Source organism: Mobula hypostoma, chromosome 4 (genome assembly GCF_963921235.1).
Source record: "Mobula hypostoma chromosome 4, sMobHyp1.1, whole genome shotgun sequence".
Classification (NCBI taxonomy): domain Eukaryota; kingdom Metazoa; phylum Chordata; class Chondrichthyes; order Myliobatiformes; family Myliobatidae; genus Mobula; species Mobula hypostoma.
The window spans coordinates 93,757,982-93,782,551 of NC_086100.1; the positions used below are offsets into that span (position 1 = coordinate 93,757,982).

Below are 24,570 nucleotides of genomic sequence, written 5' to 3' on the forward strand. Positions count from 1 at the left end.
ACACCAACCTCAGTGGCTCTCACATCCATGTCCTCATTCTGCCTGATGCCCTGTTTCTAGCCGTGAATGTCCAAAGCCCTGAGGTTCTCTGCATAAGCTCTTCCTGTCTCTGCCCCATCTTCAAATTATGCCTGAGAGCCATCGGCTCCCAAAATCTCTATTTGGCTTGCTGCTGATCTTTGGAAATAACACTCCTGTGGAATGAATACCTTGAGATTGTCTCCAACATTCAAAATGGTCGACTAATGCAAGATTGTTGTTCTATAGCTCTGAGATTACAAAAAGGAATATTTATTTATTGAGATACAGAACAGAATAGGCCCTTCCGGCCTTTGAGCCACACCTCCTAGCAAACCTCTGATTTAATCCCAGCCTAATCACAGGACAATTTACAATGACCAATTAGCCGACTAGCCAGTACATCTTTGGGCTGTGGGAGGAAACTGGAGTACCTGGAGGAAACCTATGCGGTCATGGGGAGAACATACAAACTCCTCCCAGGCAGCGGTGGGAATTGAATACGGGTCATCTGTACTGTTAAGTGTTGTACTAAGCACTACACCATCTCCAATGCTCCTGATGTCATGTCATTGAGACAATGGCTCTGAAGAATGAGCCTTTCTCTGAATCAGTCCTTCAACTGTTGTCCTGCTATGAAATCACCCCTCGCTGTTTTTCACTGAGATTCACAGGGGGAAGCCAAAGAGAAAAAAACAAATCAAGGACCTTGGCTCCCCAGATTGCATTCCTCTGAGCAATAAATAGGAAATAACATTGACTTCTGCAGCGATAATTACCATGTGATGCTGGCAACACACAAAGCAATTCAAGAGAGGGTGAAGGCACAGCTTCGTACTGCGACACTCTTTGGCAACTTTAAAATTAATAATAACTTTATTTATAGAGCACTTTTCCGTACAGAGTACAAATAATTGTGCAAAAGCTTCAGAAATCCTGTCTCTGCTCTTTTGTTTAACCAAACACTTCCAGTAAAAATTCACTGTATTAATGTCAGTAGAAAGCAGCATTCCACATTCAGCTCCACCTTCCTCCCCTGCTCCCAAGGGAATGACTTAATGACCTTGATAGGCTCCTAACTTCCTGCTGCAAAGTTCTGCACTGAACAAAGAATGTGCTTGAAGCAGAGGGAGGGGGAGGGCAGGGGAAGTTGAGCTGTTGATGAAAGTCATGGGACAAACCAACATTCCTCTGACCTACATACCTTACAACCAAATGCATACCACACCACTACATTGCAGAGCAAACCCTGGTTAACACTTTGGTGCCCATTGTTCAGATCTGTACTGGCTCAAAGGGGAAAGAAACACTAAAGCCGGAATGGAATGAAGCTGGAAGGGGGTTGGGAAAGCAATGAGTAAATAGTTTGGCTTTTTGAGAAATTCTTTGCCTTTCTGGGACTGATTAGTGCTTGATATCGTTAACACATTGCCAGAGGAGGCTGGGAGAAATCAGACACAATTGCTGTGTTCAGGAGACATTTACAATAGGCAAGGCATTGAAAGATAGGGTCCTAATATGGTCAAATAGGGTTAGTGTAGACAGAAAAACGCCTACAAGGATGCTGTGGCTCAAAGGGCCCAATTTCTGAGCTTTACAACTATGACTCTGTTAATCCACCTCTCTCTCACTCACTCTCACACACCTCACACACACACCACATGCACACCCCACACACACACCACACACCCCACACTCACCCCACACACCACACACACACACACCTCACACACACACACCACAGACACACACACCCCACATACACACACCTCTCACACACACACACACCTCACACACAGACACCACACACACCACACATACACACACCTCTCACACACCACACATACACACACCTCTCACACACACACCACACATACACACACCTCACACACACACACACAGACACCACACCACACACCTCACACACACACACACAGACACCACACCACACACCTCACACACACAGACACCACACACACACACACACACCACACGCACACCCCACACACCACACACACACACACACACACACACCACACACCCCACATACACACACCTCTCACACACACACACCTCACACACACAGACACCACACACACACCACACGCACACCCCACACACCACACACACACCTCACACACACACACACACAGACACCACACACCCCACACACTCACCCCACACACCACACACACACACACCACAGACACACACACCCCACATACACACACCTCTCACACACACACACCTCACACACAGACACCACACACACCACACACACACACCTCTCACACACACACCACACATACACACACCTCACACACCCACACACCTCACACACACAGACACCACACACACACCCCACACCACACACACACCTCACACACACACACAGACACCACACACACCACACACTCACCCCACACACCACACACACACACACCTCTCACACACACACACAGACACCACACCACACACCTCACACACACAGATACCACACACACACACACGCACACCCCACACACCACACACACACCTCACACACACACACACAGACACCACACACCCCACACACTCACCCCACACACCACACACACACTCACACCACACACACAGACACCACACACACACACACACACCACACGCACACCCCACACACCACACACACACCTCACACACACACACACACAGACACCACACACACACACACACACTCAGACTGGTCAAATTATTTGCGGGAACAGCTGTGCTTGTTCATTCCTAGGGTGCTTGCAAGAAATGAATGTGGCTGGATCAGGGTTAACAGAAAACATTCCCTTTATGTTGGACTTGTTGAGCATGACACTTGCTCATCTGTGACTAACAAGAATCTGTTTTTCTAATGCACAACTGTCAACTGACAGCCCAGTCACACACTAGCAGGGTTCCAGGGGCTGGGCTTGCTCAGTTCAGTGAGGGAGGTATCTTATTTGGGGGAAAACATGAATCTAGATGGGTCTTGTCCCTGAGGACTAGCGGAGACATGGGAATTTGTTATGACTCCCATAAATTAGGTAGTGATGTGTTCAACTGATCACTGGCAGGACTGAGTGCAGGAAGGGCCAGCAACTGCCACCCTGCCACTTCCCAACATCTGTCCCAACCGCCACTTCCCAACATCTGTCCTCACCGCCGCTTCCCAACATCTGTCCCAACTGCCACTTCCCAACATCTGTCCCCACCGCCACTTCCCAACATCCTTCCTCACCGCCGCTTCCCAACATCTGTCCCAACTGCCACTTCCCAACATCTGTCCCCACCGCCACTTCCCAACATCCTTCCTCACCGCCACTTCCCAACAACTGTCCCCACCGCCACTTCCCAACATCTGTCCTCACCGCCACTTCCCAACATCTGTCCCAACTGCCACTTCCCAACATCTGTCCTCACCGCCACTTCCTAACATCCGTCCCCACCGCCACTTCCCAACATCCTTCCTCACCGCCACTTCCCAACAACTGTCCCCACCGCCACTTCCCAACAACTGTCCCCACCGCCACTTCCCAACATCTGTCCTCACCGCCACTTCCCAACATCTGTCCCAACTGCCACTTCCCAACATCTGTCCTCACCGCCACTTCCCAACATCCGTCCCCACCGCCACTTCCCAACATCCGTCCCCACCGCCACTTCCCAACATCTGTCCTCACCGCCACTTCCCAACATCTGTCCTCACCGCCACTTCCCAACATCTGTCCCAACTGCCACTTCCCAACATCCTTCCTCACCGCCACTTCCCAACATCCGTCCCCACTGCCACTTCCCAACATCTGTCCTCACCGCCACTTCCCAACATCTGTCCCAACTGCCACTTCCCAACATCTGTCCCCACCGCCACTTCCCAACATCTGTCCTCACCGCCACTTCCCAACATCTGTCCCCACCACCACTTCCCAACATCTAGAGAAAGTGATAAGAAAATTTCGCCATAAGCCACATACTTCACCACCTATTTCAAAATGTGTCTATTAGAACTCAAAGCAACAAGCACACTGTGCTCACTCACTAATCAGTCCCTTGATTGTGAAGCCTCAATCACAAACTCTGTACCTCACTACTATATTCAGTGTTTCATTACCATCCAGGAGGGGCCAAACCACAGGCTGCCTTCACTCAGGGGCACTGGTTCAATTGTTGAGAGCGAGGACAATGCCGCAGCTTTGTAGTAATTCTACTCATTTATATCAAATGCCTTGAACTGAATTCAGATTTTGAAACAGTCATGGGCTTGATGGGTTTTGAGCCAACTGGCTCCAGGTTCCGTATATGTGGGACAGCTACCTGCTAGTGAACACTCAGACAGCAACTCAGGGACCAGACTGATTGAAAATCATTTCACCTGTCAATGATGGAGGGGGCTAAAATGTGGAGAACCTTTCTCTCCGGAGGGTGGCTGGAATTCTGAGTGCAGCAGGTGGGTGATGGAGTCAGAGCGATACGTAGGATACTACAGACCAAGTACAAGTAAGTGGAATTTGTCTAACTGGTACGTGGTCCAGCAGATGCATGGTGAGCGGAGCGGCCTGGTTCAGTACTCTATCCTGTGACTCTAAAACAGAGAGGGTGCAAAACAGCCACAAGGATGTGACTTGATTGGAGGTTTGAGTTACAATAAAAAACTGGATAGGCTGGGACTGTTACGTGGTGGACTTAAGTAGTTTTATAAAATCATGAAAGGCATAGACAAGGCCAGAGGCCTTTCCTATGAGGTCGTGTAAAACTAGAGGGCATAGATTTGATATGAGAGATGATAGGGGGGATTTAGAAGGAACCCAAGAGGCAAATTTTCCACACAGAGGGTGATGGGCAAATAGAATGACCTACCAAAAGAACTTCTAAGACATTTGTACAGGTACACAGACAGAAAATCTCCACCGTGGACTGTCCTAAGGCCAGAAGTGAAAGGAGGTGGGTAAGGCATAGGGCTAGCAACTCCATCCTGTACAGTATAAAACACAGAGCTACGGAAACATCTACAGAAGCTCCAAAGACCTCATCCCTGGGAAAGGAATGATCTTCGAAGATGAGCTGCACCCAGGGACACATTAAAAGACTGGCCCAGGACAGAGGACACCAGCAAGATACTGCAGGTGGCCAAAGTCCCCACTAGGGGTGATCGATTAAGTAAGTAAGTACATAAGCAGAAACAGTCCAGAGAGATATGGTTCAAATTGAAGAAGATGGGACCAGCTCAGGAAGGTACCTTGGCCAGCATGGACAGGTTGGGCTTTAGGGAGTGTTGTATAATTCTCTGTCTTTGTGGCTAAGCATTGCTCAGTCTCAATGTAGAGGATGATTTTCTGGAAGTGAGAAGGATTTTGCAAGTAGAATTGATGCTGGTATTGTGTACGGGGAGGGGCGGCGGTGAGGGTGGTGTGGACAGGGGGGTGATAAGTACAGGGGGTGGTGTGTATGGGGGGACAGTGTGTACGGGGGTGTGATGAGCACAGGGGGGTGGTGTGTACGGGGGGGGGAACGGTGTGTGCAGGGGGGACATGGTGTGTACGGGGGGATGGTGTGGACAGCATGGTGATGTGTACGGGGGGATGGTGTGGATAAGGGGAGTGATGTGTACGGTGGGATGGTGTGTAGGGGGGGACGGTGTGTACGGGGATACGGTGTGTACGGAGGGGACGGTGTGTACGGAGGGAACGGTGTGTACGGGGGGAAGGTGTGTACGGGGGGAAGGTGTGTACGGGGGGATGGTGTGTATGGTGGGTGGTGTATACAGTGGGATGGTGTGGACAGCGTGGTGATGTGTACGGGGGGAAGGTGTGTACGGGGGGATGGTGTGAACGGGGATAAGGTGTGTACGGGGATACGGTGTGTACGGGGATACGGTGTGTACGGGGGACGGTGTGTACGGGGGACGGTGTGTACGGGGGACGGTGTGTACGGGGGGAACGGTGTGTACGGGGGGAAGGTGTGTACGGGGGGATGGTGTGCAGGGGGGGATGGTGTGCAGGGGGGGATGGTGTGCAGGGGGGGATGGTGTGTAGGGGGGGATGGTGTGTAGGGGGGGATGGTGTGTACAGGGGGGATGATGTGTAGGGGGGGATGGTGTGCAGGGGGGGATGGTGTGTAGGGGGGGAAGGGGGGGATGGTGTGCAGGGGGGGATGGTGTGTAGGGGGGGATGGTGATGGTGTGTAGGGGGGGATGGTGTGTAGGGGGGGATGGTGTGTACAGGGGGGATGATGTGTAGGGGGGATGGTGGGGTGGTCTGTATGGGGAGATGGTGTGTACGGGGGGGTGGTGTGGACAGCGTGGTGATGTGTACGGGGGTTGGGGTGATGTGTATTGGGGGGGGGGTGCAAACCATGTTGTGTAAGAGGCTGATGCAGGAACCAAAGTCCTCATGTGCCTCAGACCAAAAGACCTTGTACATCCCACGAGGAACAGTTTCTGGTCAAATGCTCATTTCTAATTATCATAACTCATCAGTAACTAACCAGCTCCAGAGCCAGAAATGCTAATGTGTTTGCGTCAACCAATAACCTGTACAAGGGATGTAAAATGCCAGTGGAATTTAATGCTTAGCCATTGGCTTGAACAGGTTTTCCACCCCAGTTTCTTAGGCTTCTACTTTCCCTTGTTGTTTTTGCAGAGTCTCAAAGCTGAAGATCAAACTGCAGACTGGCAGCTTTCAACAGAGCACCATGCACCCAGAGGGCAGTGCCTGCTCACTGCTTTCTGTCTGACTTCTTAAGGACACATTAGTAACCCTGCTCAAGGTATGTCACGTGTAAGTGCTAAGCTAATTCTTCTGCACAGAACTCTGCCACCTTCTTTCAGAGCAAATGGTTGGTGGGTGAGGATCAGCAGTGGCAGGCCAAGTCACCCGAGGTGTACAAGGAATCTACATTGCTATTATTTATCACACAGGGTGTGCTGAAGTGCCAAGAGCTGTTTAACACAGGCTTACAACTGTGTTGAACCAAACAAAGCGCCACATCACACACAAGGTCTGAAACTGAAGGAGTGTTCCAGCCTGCTGAACTGTTAATCAAGGTCATGGCTGACCTCCTCCCTCAACTCTATGTCCCTCAACTATTACCTCTAATCATCCCCAGCCTCTTTTCAATGAATTTAGTGACTGAACCTCCACATCCCTCTAGGAGAGAGAATTTCAAAGGTTCACCACCTCTGCACAAGAAAGTACCTCCACACCTAAATCCCAAATGCCTATTCCTCATTCTCCAACTCTGTCTCCAGTCTCAGCTTCAATGGTTACAGGGAAGTTTCTTCTTGGCTGTGAAGAGCTTTAACAAATGGGTTCTGACGAAGGGTCTTGGCCCGAAACGTCGACTGTACCTCTTCCTAGAGATGCTGCCTGGCCTGCTGCGTTCACCAGCAACTTTGATGCATGTAGCTTTAACAAATTGTTGGTTTTGCTGAAATCTTTTCTCATTCTTCTGGATCTTTAGAGAACACAGACCTATTGAGTTAATCTCTCATTATACAAGAACACTACCATCCCCTGGGACCACAGGGATGCATTTTTAGCCTGTATTTAGTTACATTAAGAAACGCCAGATTGGACTGTAGGAGCAGCACAAATGCACAAGGTTAGAGTGCTCAGTGATGGCAGGAGGGGAAGGGAAGCCTCTTCAAGGGATTGCATGCGCATCTTCTCATAGAGTCATAGAGAAATACAGCACAGGAACAGGCCCTTTGGCCCATCTAGTCCATGCCAAAACTACTTAAACTGCTCCTCCCAATGACCTGCACTGGGACCATAGCCTTCCATATCCCTCCTATCTATGTACCTATCCAGATTCCACTTAAATGCTGAAATTGAGCTCGCATGCACCACTTGTGCTGGCAGCTCATTCCACACACTCACAAAGCTCTGAGTGAAGAAATTTCCCCTCATGTTCCCCTTGAACTTGTCACCTTACACAACCCATAACCTCTGGTTGTATTCCCAGCCAGCCTCGGTAGAAAAAGCCTGTTTGCATTTGCCTCATAACTTTTGTACATCTCTATCAAATATCTTCTCAATCTTCTACTTTCTAAGGAATAAAGTCCTAACCTATTCCATCTTTCCTTATAAATCAGTTCTTCCAGACCCAGCAACATTCTTGTGAATTTTCTCTGTACTCTTTGAACCTTGTTTATATCTTTCTTGTAGGTAGGTGACCAAAACTGCACTCCAAATTAGGCCTCACCAATGTCTTATACAACTTCAACATAACATCCCATCTCCTGTACTCAGCACATTGATTGCTGAAGGCTAACGTGCCAAAAGCTTTCTTTACAACACTATCTACCTGTGACACTAATTTAGGGACCTGTATTCCCAGATTCTGTTATTCTACCACACTCCTCATTGCCCTACTGTTCACTGTTGAAGACTTACCCTGAATAGTCCTACCGAAGTGCAACACCTCACATTTCTCTGTATTAAATTCCATCTGCCTTTTTTCAGCCCAGTTTTCCAGCTGATGCAGATCCCTCCGCAAGCCATGATAGCCTTCCTCACTGCCCTTTATACACCCAATCTTGGTATCATCTGCAAGATTGCTGACCCAGTCAACCACATTATCATCCAGATCATTGATATAAATGACAAACAACAAAGGGCCTAGTATTGATCCCTGAGGCACACCAGTTGTCACAGGCCTCCAGTCAGAAAGGCAACAATATACTACCATTCTCTGGCTTCTCTGACAAAGCCAATGTCTAATTCAATTTACTACCTCATCTTGAAATTCTGAGCGACTGAACCTTTCTGACCTACTTCCCATGTGGGACCTTGTCAAATACCCTGCCTCGTCTACATCCACTTTCCTGGTAACTTTCTCGAAAAACGATTAAAAATGACCTATCACCCACAAAGCCATGCTGACAATCAGTCCATATCTATCCAAATACTTACATATCCAGTCCCTCAGAGTACCTTCCAATAACTTTCCCACCATGGACGTCAGACTCACTGGCCTATAATTTCCTGTTTTATGTTTAGAGTCTTTCTTAAGGTTCCTTAAGGTCATCATAGTGATAGAACATAGAATAGTACAGCACAGTACAGACCCTTCGGCCCACAATGTTGTGCCGGCCCTCAAACCCTGCCTCCCATATATGCCCCCAACTTAAATTCCTCCATATACCTGTCTAGTAGTCTCTTAAATTTCACTAGTGTATCTGCCTCCACCACTGACGCAGGCAGTGCATTCTAAGCACCAACCACTCTGAGTAAAAAACCTTCCTCTAATATCCCCCTTGAACTTCCCACCCCTTACCTTAAAACCATGTCCTCTTGTATTGAGCAGTGGTGCCCTTGTGAAGAGGCGCTGGCTATCCACTCTATCTATTCCTCTTATTATCTTGTACACCTCTATCATGTCTCCTCTCATCCTCCTTCTCTCCAAAGAGTAAAGCCCTAGCTCCCTTAATCTCTGATCATAATGCATACTTTATAAACCAGGCAGCATCCTGGTAAATCTCCTCTGTACCCTTTCCAATGCTTCCACATCCTTCCTATAGTGAGGTGACCAGAACGGGACACAGTACTCCAAGTGTGGCCTAACCAGGGTTTTATAGAGCTGCATCATTACATCGCGACTCTTAAACTCTATCCCTCGACTTATGAAAGCTAACACCCCATAAGTTTTCTTAACTACCCTATCCACCTGTAAGGCAACTTTCAGGGATCTGTGGACATATACCCCGCGATCCCCCTGCTCCTCCACACTACCAAGTATCCTGCCTTTTACTTCGTACTCTGCCTTGGAGTTTGTCCTTCCAAAGTGTACCACCTCACACTTCTCCGGGTTGAACTCCATCTGCCACTTCTCAGCCCACTTCTGCAACCTAAAAATGTCTCTCTGCAATCATTGACAATCTTCTACACTATCTACAACACCACCAACCTTTGTGTCGTCTGCAAACTTGCCAACCCACCCTTCTACCCCTACATCCAGGTCGTTAAATCACGAAAAGTAGAGGTCCCAGAACAGATCCCTGTGGGACACCACTGGTCACAATCCTCCAATCCAAATGTACTCCCTCCACCACCACCCTCTGCCTTCTGCAGGCAAGCCAATTCTGAATCCACCTGGCCAAACTTACCTCGATTCCATGCCTTTTAACTTTCTGAATAAGCCTACCGTGTGGAACCTTGTCAAATGCCTTACTAAAATCCATTATCGATCACATCCACTGCACTACCCTCATCTACATGCCTGGTCACCTCCTCAAAGAACTCTATCAGGCTTGTTAGGCACGATCTGCCCTTCACAAAGCCATGCTGACTGTCCCTGATCAGACCATGATTCTCCAAATGCCTACTGATCCTATCTCTAAGAATCTTTTCCAACAGCTTTCCCTCCACAGACGTAAGGCTCACTGGTCTATAATTACCTGGACTATCCCTACTACCTTTTTTGAACAAGGGAACAACATTCGCCTCCCTTCAATCCTCCGGTACCATTCCCGTGGACAACGAGGACATAAAGATCCTAGCCAGAGGCTCAGCAATCTCTTCTCTCGCCTCGTGGAGCAGCCTGGGGAATATTCCGTCAGACCCCGGAAACTTATCTGTCCTAATGTATTTTAATAACTCCAACACCTCCTCTCCCTAATATCAACATGCTCCAGAACATCAACCTCACTCATATTGTCCTCACCATCATCAAGTTCCCTCTCATTGGTGAATACCGAAGAGAAGTATTCATTGAGGACCTCGCTCACTTCCACAGCCTCCAGGCACATCTTCCCACCTTTATCTCTAATCAGTCCTACCTTCACTCCTGTCATCCTTTTTTTCTTCACGTAATTGAAGAATGCCTTGGGGTTTTCCTTTACCCTACTCGCCAAGGCCTTCTCATGCCCCCTTCTTGCTCTTCTCAGCCCCCTCTTAAGCTCCTTTCTTGCTTCCCTATATTCCTCAATAGACCCATCTGATCCTTGCTTCCTAAACCTCACGTATGCTGCCTTTTTCCACCTGACTAGATTTTCCACCTCACTTGTCACCCATGGTTCCTTCACCCTACCATTCTTTATCTTCCTCACTGGGACAAATTTATCCCTAACATCCCGCAAGAGATCTCTAAACATCGACCACATGTCCATAGTACATTTCCCTGCAAAAACATCATCCCAATTCACACCTGCAGGTTCTAGCCTTATAGCCTCATAATTTGCCTTTCCCCAATTAAAAATTTTCCTGTCCTCTCTGATTCTATCCGTTTCCATGATAATGCTAAAGGCCAGGGAGCGGTGGTCACTGTCCCCCAGATGCTCACCACTGAGAGATCTGTGACTTGACCCAGTTCATTACCTAGTACTAGATCGAGTATGGAATTCCCCCGGTCGGCCTGTCCACATACTGTGACAGGAATCCCTCCTGGACACACTTAACAAACTCTGCCCCATCTAAACCCTTGGAACTAATCAGGTGCCAATCAATACTCGGGAAGTTAAAGTCACCCATGATAACAACCCTGTTATTTTTTCACCTTTCCAAAATCTGCCTCCCAATCTGCTCCTCTGTATCTCTGCTGCTATCAGGGGGCCTATAGAGTACCCCCAATAGAGTAATTGCTCCCTTCCTGTTCCTGACTTCCACCCATATTGACTCAAAAGAGGATCCTGCTACATTACCCACCCTTTCTGTAGCTGTAATAGTATCCCTGACCAGTAATGCTACCCCTCCTCCCCTCCCCCACCCCCCATCCATTGTAAAGCTCTGAAATCCAGGAATATTGAGAATCCATTCCTGCCCTGGTGCCAGCCAAGTCTCTGTAATGGCCACTACATCATAATTCCATGTATGTATCCAAGCTCTCAGTTCATCACCTTTGTTCCTGATGCTTCTTGCATTGAGGTGCACACATTTGAGCCCTTCTACCTTACTGTCTTTACACCGTTTATTCTGCTTCTCTTTCCTCAAAGCCTCTCTGAATGTGAGATCTGGCTTTACTCCATGCACTTCTTTCACTGCTCTATCGCTCTGGGTCCCACCCCCCTCGCAAATTAGTTTAAACCCTCCCGAACCATGCTAGCAAACCTACCTGCAAGGATATTGCTCCCCGTCGAGTTCAGGTGCAACCCATCCAATCTGTACAGGTCCCACCTTCCCCAGAAGAGATCCCAATGATCTAAAAATCTAAAACCCTGTTCCCTGTACCAACTCCTCAGCCACGCATTCAACTGCCATCTCCTCCAATTCTTACCATCACTGTCACGTAGCACTGGCAGCAATCCTGAGAACGCCACCCTTGAGGTCCTGTTCTTCAGCCTTCTGCCTAGTTCCCAAAACTCACACTTCAGGACCTCATCCCTCTTTCTGCCTATGTCATTGGTCCCAACATGTATCATGACTTCTGGTTGCTTTCCCTCTCGTACCAGGATGTCATGCACCCGGTCAGAGACATCCCGGACCCTGGCACCCGGGAGGCAACAAACCATGCGGGTGTCCTTCTCACGTCCACAAAATCTCCTGTCTGCTCCCCTGACTACAGAGTCTCCAATGACAACAGCTCTCCTCTTCTCCATCCCACCCTTTTGCACCACAGGGTCAGACTCAGTGCCGGAGGCCCTGCCACCGTGGCTCACACCTGGTCGCACATCCCCGCCAACAGTATCCAGGACGGTAAACTTATTATTCAGGGGAATGGCTACAGGGGTGCTCTGCACTACCTGTCTGCTCACCTTCGCTTTCCCCCCTCTGACTGTCACCCAACGACCTGCTTCCGACAGCCTAGGTGTGACTACCTCCCTGTAGCTCTCATCTATGATTGCCTCATTCTCCCTTATGAGTCGAAGGTCATCCAGCTGCTGCTCCAGATTCCTTACACAGTCTTCCAGATCGCCCAGCCGTATGCACTTCTGGCAGATGTGACTCTGCGGGAGAGGGGAGTTCCCCCAAGACTGCCACACCTCACATGAGAGGCATATCACCGTCTCAGGAGACATTGTAAAAACTAACTGCAATCAAGCTTGTCCTCCACCTCTTCTTGTCGAAGCCTCTCGAGTCAAAGCCTCAAAGCTCCACTCCTTCACTGGTCCACTCACGCACTGGCCGCTTTGCTTGAGCTATCCCTCTATTTATCTGATCATAGTGTTAATGGGGACAAGCTCCCACTACATATTAAATGCTCCCAGTGGTGTCTGTCTCAAATAGCCTCTGGCAACCAAGTCTACCTCCTGGGCTTCACGTGTGCTTAGTTACTAAGCCCAGCAGAACCATTTCTATTGACAGAAGGAAGAGGCAAAGACACATTACTTGCACCTTAAAATCAGTCACTTCAGGCAGATGGGGCTCATCAGCTGTGGTTGGCAGCTCATCTAGAGAAGGACCTCCATATCGTACAGCTCAGGCTTGTGTTTCTAGACCGCTAGGATCCATGGTCAATTCTGACTGACCGAGGCCCTCAACTCAACTTTCTTAAACAGCGGAACAATATTGGCTATCCACCAATCATTTTGCACCTCTCCTGTCGCTAAGGATGATTTATAAATATCTCTGCTAGGGACCCAGCAATCCTGCACTTGCCTCCCACAGTGTCTGAGGAAACACTTTGTCAGGCCCACCCTGATTTGCCTCAAGACAGCAAACACCTCCTCCTCCTCTGTAATCTTTACAGGGAATGAAGTTTATTCCACTTTGCCTCACTTCTACAGACGCCTGAGTAAATACAGATGCAAAAAAATTATTTAAGATTTCCCCTGTCTGTTATGACTGCACACTCCAGAAGACAACTTTCGTCCCTTGCAATCCTTTTGCTCTTAACATATCTGTAGAGTTCCTTCAAATTCTCCTTCACCTTGTCTGCTAGGGCAACCTCATACCTTCTTTTAGCCTTCCTCATTTCTTTCTTAAGTGTTCCCTTGCATTTCTTATAAGCACCTCGTTTGTTCCTACCTGCTATGTATCTCTTTTTTTTCTCTAACCAAGGCCTTGATATCTCTTGAAAATCAAGCTTCCCTACATTTATTATCTTTACCTTTTATTCTGACAAGCACTTACAATATTTGTACTCTCAAAATTTCGCTTTTGAAGGCTTTGCCAGAAAACAGCCTGTCCCAATCTACACTTGCCAGATCATTTCTAATACCATCAAGATTGGCCTTCCTCGAATTCAGCATCTCAACCCACAAACCAGACCTATCATTTTGCATACTTAATCTGAAACTTATGACATCATGATCACTAGATGGAAAGTAATATGCACTAAATGTCGGAGGAACTCAGCAGCCCCATGAAGAAATCTATGAAAAAGAGTAAACAGTTGATGTTTCAGGCTGAGACCCTTCATCAGGACTAGATGCAAAGTATTCCCCTATGCAACCTTTCTCATTCCATAATAACAGATCAAGTATCGCACTCTCCCTCGTTGGGACTTCTATGTACATATTTGATAAACTCTATTCCCTCTAGTTCTTTTGCAGTATGAGATTCCCAGTCAATATCTGGAAAGTTAAAATCACCTGGTGTAACAGCCTGTGATCTCTCTACAAATCTGTTCCTCTAAATCCCTTGGACAGTTGAGTGGTCTGTAATATAGCCCCATTAACATGTCCATATCTTTCTTGTTTCTCAGTTCCACCCATAAGTTCTCACCAGTCAAGTTCTGCAGTCTGTCCTGACAGGGCATTGCCGTGGCATTTTCCCTGACTAGCAACGACACCCCTCCTCCTTTAATCCCTCCTGCTATCACGTCTAAAACAGCAGAACCCTGGAATATTGAGCTGCCAGCCCTGCCCCTCCTGCAACCAAGTCTCAGGAATGGCTACAACATTGTAATTCCAGGTGCTGATCCATGCCCTGAGCTCATCCGCTTTTCCTGTGTTACTTCTTGCATTGAAATATATGCAGCTCAGGAGACTAGTTACACCATGCTCAACCTGTTGATTCCTGATCCAAAAATCTCACGGCCTCCTTCCTACACCAACTCCTTAGCCATGTATTATCTTCCTGTATAATCTTCCTCACTGGCCTCACTGGCACGTGGCACAGATAGCGATCCTGAGATCACAACCCAGGAGGTCCTGCCTTTTAACTTAGAACTTAACACCCTGAACTCCCTATGCAGAACCTCGTCACTCAGCCTACCCACGTCATTGGTACCTACATGGACCACAACCTCTTGCTGTTCACCCTCCAACTTAAAGAATGCTGAGGACTTGATCTGAGATGTCCCTGGCACCCATGAGGCAACACACCATCTGAGAATCTTATTCTCACCCACAGAACCTCCTGTCTGTTCCCTTAATGAATCCCGTCACCACAACGTGCCTCTTCTCCCTGCTTCCTTTTTGAGTCAGAGAACCAGACTCAGTAGCAGAGACATGATCACTGTGACCTTCCTCTGTTAGGTCATGCCCCCCCCCCCCCCAAACCATATTCAAAGTGATATACCTGTTGTTGAGGGAGATAGCCACAGGGGTAGAGTCTGCACTGGCTGTTTTCCCTTTCCCCTTCCTGACTGTCACCTAGTTTCCTGTGTCCTGGACCTTGGGTGCAACTACCTGTCTATATGTCCTATCCATCATCCCCTCAGCCTCCCGAATAGCCTGGAGTTCATCCAGTTCCAGCTCTAACCCCTGAACGTAGAGTGTTAGATGTTGCAGCTGAATGCACTTCTGGTAGGTGTAGTTTTTTAGGACACTGGAGGTCTCCCTGCCTCCCATATCTTGCAAGAAGAGCATTCCACTATCCTGCCTGGCATCCCTACTGTTCTTTCTTTACATTTACTGAGCTAATGTAAAGAAGGGGAAAAACTCTACCTACAGCTTTTTGTTTTTTGCTTTTTCTGACTGAAGCCTCGAAGAGCTAAAGCTTCAAAATCTCCACTCTAAGTCTGTCCACTCCAACAATGGCCGCTCCACGTGTCCCCTCTTACTTCAATTCTTTTCTTGCTAATCAATCCCAGATGCCAATTGGCCACTGCTCATAACTCCAAGAAAACACGAGTCGCTGCTTTTAATACTCAATCAGCAAATAGGAATGCATATGTCCTCTCAAGCTTCCGATCTCTCCGAATGGCTACTGCTCAAAGCTCTTATGGAGCTTCCACCTCTAGTACAGATATCAATGGTGATGAAGTGCTCTGAGAGGCTGGTTACGGCTAGAATCAACTCCTGTCTCAGAAAGGACCTGAACCCACTGCAATTTGCCAATCATCACAATAGGTCTACAGTGGATGCAATCTCATTAGCTTTTCATACAGCCTTTGATTACCTGCACAATACTAATACTTATGTCAGGCTGCTGCTCATTGACTGTAGTTCAGTGCTTAACACAATAATTCCTACTGTTCTGATCAAATAGCTCCAAAATCTGGCCTCTGTACCTCTCTCTGCAACTGGATCCTCAACCTCCTCACTAGAAGATGATAGTCTGTGTGGATCAGAAGTAACATCTACACCTCACTGATAGTCAGTCAACATTGACGCACCTCAAGGATGTGTGCTTAACCCACTGCTCTACTCTCTCCACACCCATGACTGTGTGGCTAGGCACAGCTTAAATGCCATCTATAAATTTGCTAATGACACAACTACCATTAGCAGAATTTCAGATAGTGATGAGGAGGCGTACAGAAGCAAGATAGATCAGCTGGTTGAGTGGTGTTGCAGCAACAACCTTGCACTCAGTGTCGGTAAGACCAAAGAATTGATTGTGGATTTCAAAAAGGGTAAGATGAGGGCACACACACCAGTCCTCATCAAGGGATCAGAAGTGGAGACAGTGAGCAATTTCAAATTCTTGGGTGTCAACATCTCTGATGATCTATCCTGGGCCCCTCATTTCGATGCAGCTAAAAAGAAGGCACAACAGCAGCTATATTTCATTAGGAGTTTGAAAAGTCTTGCTCTGTCACCAAAGACTCTTGTAAATTTCGACAGTATGTACCACAGTGAACATTCTAACTGGTTGCATTATTGTCTGGTATGGGAGGAGTTCCTGATGCACAGGATCAAATTAAACTGCGGAAAGGTGTGAACTTAGTCAGCTCCAGCATGGGCACTGGCTTCCCCACATACAGTTACAAGATTAACTGAGGTAAATAAGATCATCTTACTTTGAACGATCAACTTGCTGAGAATGCTTTGTCCATCCTCTGAGACCTCACACTCCTTGCTGGTCAGCAGTTTGTTGGCAGAACCCAACTTCTCTACATTGGAAACACAAAACATGAAGAGCATTGAATTTAGAAAGACAAGCAGCAAGTTGCACAAATCACTTGCAAGCTATTTCAGGGTAATCATACAGCTCCTTTAACTAAGACGCCCTCCACTCACTACGCTTGCCTTATTAGTGTTACAGTCAAAGTAAAACATCAGTCAGTATTCTCCTTTAGGTCGTGTTCTTTGTTAAAATGCCAGATTTTTTCTCCCATTGATTCTTTCAGCATCCTTCAGTTAGTTCCCCTTCTTTAACATCAATGTATTTAGTGATTATAGCATCATCTAATTACAATACTACAGTATTCCACAATTCACACCCTTTATAGTTAATAGCTGCAAGATTTAACACAGTCATCTCTATGCATTCGATCCCCCGTTGTACCACTATTGTACCGTAGATACCATGTGCTCCTCTTCCAAGAACACATGGACACAGATGTAACCCTGGAAGAGGACAGGCAATCAACCTGGCAGAACACTTGACTCCCCACTACCGAGACCCATTATTGGTCACCTTGGCCAGGCACAGGAACAAACTGACCAGTTTGGTAGAGTCAACCACACCACCATTTGGACTCCAAAGCACAGCAGAGCTAGTCTGGCTCATGTGCATTATACCTTTTGGACATATTATAGAGCAGCCTACATAATGTTTAAGGAATTAACTCAATTAACTTCTTTATTGTCTCATTTTTTGATAATACTAACGTAATTCTTCTAATTACTCCCCCTAATTGTTTTGATTGCATTTGTTGCTATCTTTACCCTTGTGAATGGTTTAAATGATAACATATAATTTCAGGTCATATTGGCAAGACCCAAACCCTACCTCTGAGGTCGCGATTGAAGTCATGAAGCCGTCGAATTTCTCCCTCCATTTTGTTCCTCATTGTTTTTTCCAGTGTCTCACGTTTGGCTGATGCCTTCATGAGGTTTTCATAGGCTTCTGAAATCCTCTGGATCTCTCTCTCCAACTGTAGAGTAACCATAGGAAGGTTGATGAGTGAAAGGTAATAAATTAACAGTATAGAATGAAGACTTCCCTGTTAACAGACAGGGAGGGCAGCAGGCAGACAATGACCATCTTCAGGGGAGGAAACTGGTGATAATTACCTGCAAGGGAGGGGAGAAGTGACAGTCACCTGTGAGGAAGGAAATGGGTGATGTTCACTCCACAAGAATTGAGAGGTAAAGACATTTACGTTGCTGGTCCAGACAAGTTTCTGACCAATGTTATTGTTGCCTAGTAGATTGATGGTGGAGGAATTAGTGATGGCAATGCCGTGAAATGTCAAGAGGAGGTGGATATCCAATTATCAGTAAATGTCCCCACTTCTGGTCTTATGCTGAGGATGGCTGGGGTTGGGACACTGCCTGCAGATGTCCTGGAATAGGATTATAAAAGCTAAGATTAAGGTTGGCTTTATTTGTCACATGTATATTGAAACATACAGTGAAATGCCTTGTTTGCATTGAGGATGTGCTGGCAGCCTGCAAGTGTTGCCATGCCTCCGGTGCCACATTGCATACCCACAACTCACTAACCCTAACCCACACATCTTTGGAATTTGGGAGGGAACTGGAGCACCCAGAGGAAACCTACATGGTCATGGAGGGAGGGGGAGGGAGGGAACGTCGACTCAGACTATGAGAGGCCTGACACAGGCCTTACAAGGCACAGATTAAGGTCATGGAGAGACCGTATGAACTCCTTACAGACAGCAGCAGGAATTAATGCTGTAAGGTATTACACTAACCACTATGCCCAGGGATGATGGACCTCGACAACCAACTCCTGTTGTGTGGAGTATGACTCTTGACTACTGGTGTCTCTGCCCATTGACCAGTTTCACTTGGGCTCCTAAACATTACTTTTTAAACCTTGATGTCAAGGGCAGTGGCTCTCACCTCACCGCTAGAATTCACTTCTTAGGTCCGTGTTGGGACAAAGGCCGTGTGAGGTCTGAAGCCGAGTGATCCTAGCAGAACCCAACATGGATACTGGTGAAGAGGTTATTGGTGATAGCATCTGCTGTCACTTTGATGATGTTTGAACAGTAATTAACAGGATGTGGTCTGGAACCATTGCCTTTGCAGTTCCTAGTATCCCCATTTTTCCTTGTTTATCACACGCAGCGACCGAAGACTATGGTGATGGGATTCCAGAAGGAAGTCGAGATAGCTCAGGTACTTCACACTTCTGGCTGAACTTTGTTACAATTGGGATGGATGAATGAAACCCCACCCCCCCACCCCTACCCTGAATAGTGGCTGGATGCTCCTATTGGTTGCTTGTCTAAAAGGATCAAGAAAGCACACCTCTGTCCCAGGATACTGATGGACTTTTACCGCTGTACCATTGAGAACATACTCACCAACTGCATCTCAGTGTGGTATGGCAATTGTCCCATATCGGATTGCAAAGCACTCCAGCGTGTGGTGAAAACTGCCCAGTGGATTATCAGCACCCAATTGCCCACCATTGAGAACATCTACCATAAACGCTGCCTGGGCAGGGCAAAAAGCATTATCAAGGATGCATCTCACCCTAACCATGGACTTTTTACTCTCCTCCATCTGGGAGGCGCGACAGGAGCCTCCGCTCCTGCACCAGCAGGCACAGGAAGAGCTTCTTCCCTGAGGCTGTGACCCTGCTGAACCTCACATCACAGCACTAAGCAGTATTACACCCATATTGTACTGTCTCAGTACTTTAATGTTTGTGTGCTGTAGCACTTACTTTTTATTCACAATTATTTTGTAAATAACACTATTCTTTGCATTTCTGGTCAGATGCTAACTGCATTTTATTGGCTTTCTATCTGTACTCAGCACTATGACAATAAAATTGAATCTAATCTAATCTAATCTAATAAACTCAAAATCAAAGCAATCATTGAAAATGGTCATGTCCCCCAGCAGGGACACACACCACAGGAACTACAAGGCATGGACTCGTCTCTCTGAATTTTCTCTGCCTTTTCTATTGATTCTTAGACACCATCAACCTAGTGGTCACATGGATACCTACATTGTTACAAGAAAGTTATTTGATTATGAGAAAGTATGCATGATGTTTACCACTTCTAATCTAAGATCAGTATCAGCATTTGCAATTAATACCAAACAGGAAATAATTGGCTGAATTGACCCAGACAAGGATGTGAATGGTTGTTTCTCAGCCAACATTACAAAACCTTTTGTTTACAATAGTTATAGTAAACCATCAGTAAAAACAAGAAACAAAAGTGCTTCAAATGATACAGTTAAACAGGGGTTATAAGCCAAAGTCAAAGCTTGACGTGTACTCCACTATTTTACAGATTGCACACACGCAGGCAAGAAATCAGAATAAAAAGTGAAGCACTGGTTCTACAGTTTGGGGAATAACTTTCATTGTTAATTCAACATCTAAAATGAAGAACACCAATTGGTTTTCAGACTCACTGGCATTGAATTCAGAAGAAGCCTTCCATTACTCCAACCAAGATCAGCTGGGTTGCTAGTGTCTGTGTTAATCAGAGACTTGCTGCTAAGACCCAACTGAGCATGCTGAAACTTGTCTATTTCCCATAATCTACAAAGGAACTCCAAACATTCCAAAGGCAGAAGTATGTGAACATTCACATGGAGCCAGGCCCTCAACAAGTCTCCTTGTACCTGATGTAAACGCAAATGAAAGAGGCTTATTCATGTGAAAAGCAACAACTGCTGAAACCCTCCTCAAATCCCAGTATCATGTATTACTTAAGCATTATAGCCAAAGCCAGCAACAGAAGTTTAAGGTTGTCAGCATAACTGCAAAATTATAGTTACAGTTGTCACATTTATTATAGAGTAGCTGAAACAATTTTGTCTGAGCTAGTGCATATCGTTTATCAAGAACAATGGTAAGTCTCTCTCTCTCTCTCTCTCTCTCTCTCTCTCTCTCTCACACACACACACCCATGTTACAATGCCTGGTCTCCAACTGTTTGGGGCCTCCTTCTCATTGGACTGTGACTTTGCTCATTTGACCATGTGTGACAACTGCTGTATACTGGCCTTCCCACCTGAGAATAGTTGATGAACAAGCACTTCCCACTGCTTAGAAACGGAGTGGAAGCCCTCATCCTCAACCTGAAGGGGCTACTGGAGGAGCAGGATTACATTTCAAAATGGAGCCCCTCAGTGAACACATTCCTTCTTATGGCAAGTTTGGGAAGAGTTGAACAACTATCCATAAGGCTTGTGGGACATCCATTGGCCTTGTTACCGTCTACCATCAGGACTGGTCCAACAATGGCAGCAGTGAGAACCCTTCCACCTTTCCTCAACAGACAAAACCACCAGTGTAAATCTGGAGGATTACAGCGCTATTATGGTGATCTAATAAATGCCACCCTCTTAGGTATCGTGGCCATGATTATCCAGCATCTATTGAAGGGGAGTTGGGCACTGGGAGTATATACCAGATGCTGAATACTCAAGTCCCCAATTAAGAAAGGGATGGTAGAAGTAAACAGCATGACTTCAATCAAACATCAAGACAGCCAATACCAATGTCACACACATAGATGATGGTGGGTGTTCTCACCATCTCACCTTCTGACTCCAAATGCACAAACACTAGTGTGCTTGTGAATCCAGACCTGTTTCCTCAGCCAGACAAGGACCCTATAACTAAAACCCACAACTATTCAAACAATGCTTCATGTCCCAGGACCCAATGCCAAGCAGGAGTACAAACATTCCTTCTTACCTTCTGGATTTTGATTGACTTTTCAGTATGTCCATCCAGCTCCTTCCGTAAGTTTTCGTTTTCCTTCAGCAACATCTCCACCATTTGCTGGGCACGGTTGATCAGTGCCACATGGTCCACTGATACAATGTGGGTGCTGTCACATGGAACTTCAGTGAAAGACACATCCTTCATCTGTGTTGAGGCCAAGAGGCTGTGTTTCTGCTGCTGGGTGGGATGCGATACCTCAAACTGAGTCACCCTGCGTAAAACAATGACACAAACACACAATGTCATGTCACAATGGGTTCATTTCTCTGGAATGTCACTCTGCATTCCATGGCCTCAGCTTCCTTGTTTGCTTCAGTGTTTAGCTCAGGGCTTTTAAAGTACCTCTAGCTCAACAACACAGGTTTCATTTGAAACAACATCCTTGACTGAATTAATACACTGGATTGCATTCTTTAAGTAACCCAAGTAGTGAAACCAGAACAGTAAGAACCTGACAGTGGCAAAGCAAAATTGTAAATGTTAATGAATAATGACAGTGGAAAGGGAGAACACTCGAAAACCACCGAACAACGTAAACATATTCCAAACCAGATAACCAGCGTTATCCTTAAATCTTTGGCATCAATGTTTGTGCAAGATGGTTAACCACTTTGCAAAATTAAAGCAATTTATTCATGAGAAGAATATGCAACATTAGCTCTTTAAAGATGTAAGAGGAGTCCTCAAGTACAGGGCATTCTTTTGAAATGAAGTCAAGCAAGAGGATCATGCTGTCCCAGCCTTTAAAGTCTTCCTTTTGTTGGTGACATAAAGGCCAGTGTGCCTTTAACATCACAGACTGTGGTTTCCTCTCAACCTCCTACTGATGTGTCCACCTCAAAGCTCTTCACCATCACAAATACCTCTATCCTACCGAGGCACCCTTATATTCCTTCCACATTCCCATAAACCTCTCTTAATTCTAACACTCATCTACATACCAGGGGCCATTTACACTGACCAATTACCCCACTGACTCACACATCTTAGGGAAGTGGATTGAAACCCACATAGTCACTCGGAGAATGTGCAAACTCCACACAGTGCTTGAAGTCAAGATTGAGCCACGGTTGCCAGAGCTGTGAGACAATGGCTCCACTAGCTGTGACCTTGTGCTGATAGTCCATTACACTCTAAATAAATGGAAGTAGTTATCTGCCTCCATGTCATTGATATACTTTTGTGAAGCACTGAGCAGTTTGTTATATTGACAGAGCTACAAGGTCCTGAGCCTGGTTTAGCTCCCAGCTGTAAGAGGTCGCACAGCTACAACAGACTTTTATTTGTCCAACAGCAGATGGTTCTCCGATAAACACAGTGCACACGCCAGATTTCCTAGGGTTACCAATTACTATAGCACCACAGAACAAGTGAATGCTGACTTATAGCCTGAGGACAAGAGAGCAAGAGAGACTTGCAAATGGCACTGCCTGACACAGAAAACAAAAGGTAACATGCATTTGCAGCCCCTCTCTTACTGATTAGATCTCCTATGGCAAATTTATTGTTTCCTGCCAGTGAGGAAGATGTAAGTTACACACCTCAGCAGAATATGACCAGATACACATCAGTGTGGTTTGTTGTACTGTAACAGTCCTGCGATCCCACTGACACACTATCATTGTTTACAGAGGACTTTGGTGAACTTCTTTTAATTAAATCATTACAGCGTGCACACAGGCAGAATGACTCTGTAGCTATTGTAACTGATAATGTTTTTGTCTTCAGTAGAATAGATCTTTGGACAGGTCAGCAATGGTTCATATGAAGCACATACCCTATGTCTTCAATAAACAAGTAAGATTTTGATTCTATTTCTTAAATGGCTTCCATTGACCTAGAAAGAGGAACTCAACTTAAGCACCTTCTAAAACCCACACAGAATACCTAAGACGATCTGCGGAGCATAAAACTCAGCCCGCCTGCTCATTTCATTGGGAGGTCCAGCTGCCTTTATGCTTCATTTACCTTTTTTTTCCACTTGGTGCAAGGCTCAACTTCCACACTACTTCACTTTTTTTGTATTCATCCAAACTACCATTTAGTAACCAAAATACAGAAGGCATGGCAGAAAGCAGATGAGTGAAAGGAAAATCACTACCTTAAAGAAACTTTTTGAACTACATGATTACTTAGATGGGCCAGTTAGGAGGGACTACCAGTGTGACAGTTAATGACTCCTTTACATCTGTATGGATGTTGAGAGTGAGAACAAATATTAGAAATAACCCCTGCCCCCTGCATACCACCTTGCTCTTGCAAGTTGGCTGAGGCCAGACAGAAAGTTAGCAATCAATCCATAACTATCAATAATAGTAAACTGAAACAGCAGCACACATTCTTAAGGCATTGTCCAGTAATGGTAATTGTTCACTCATCTATCTAACCTCCAGTACCTCCTCCTTGATTACCTGTTGGTGAAAATATTCCCAGCTATTCCCTTTGTTCTGAATGCAACACAGCAAAAAAAATAAGAATTGGGAGATGGATCCTGCCACAGCAGACACACCGAAGGATTATAGTGAGTGTGCTTTTATTCCAGGTCCTGATGGGTGATATTCAAGACGAAGTCGGTGATCGGCAGCAGCTTTCTGTGGGCTGCAAA

At 46.3% G+C, this 24,570-nt stretch overlaps 1 protein-coding gene across 4 annotated transcripts in view; it reads right to left on the reverse strand.

Moving 5' to 3' along the window:
* Positions 1–24,570, reverse strand: part of amotl2a (angiomotin like 2a) — a 50,709-nt gene that overhangs the window by 13,475 nt on the left and 12,664 nt on the right. For all 4 annotated transcript variants that reach the window (XM_063046165.1, XM_063046164.1, XM_063046167.1 and 1 more), the window contains exons 3-5: positions 21,936–22,176; positions 18,024–18,168; positions 17,089–17,181 (exon numbers count right to left, since the gene is read on the reverse strand). In XM_063046165.1, the coding sequence (XP_062902235.1) occupies positions 17,089–17,181; positions 18,024–18,168; positions 21,936–22,176 (479 nt within the window). The remainder of the gene's footprint in view (positions 1–17,088; positions 17,182–18,023; positions 18,169–21,935; positions 22,177–24,570) is intronic.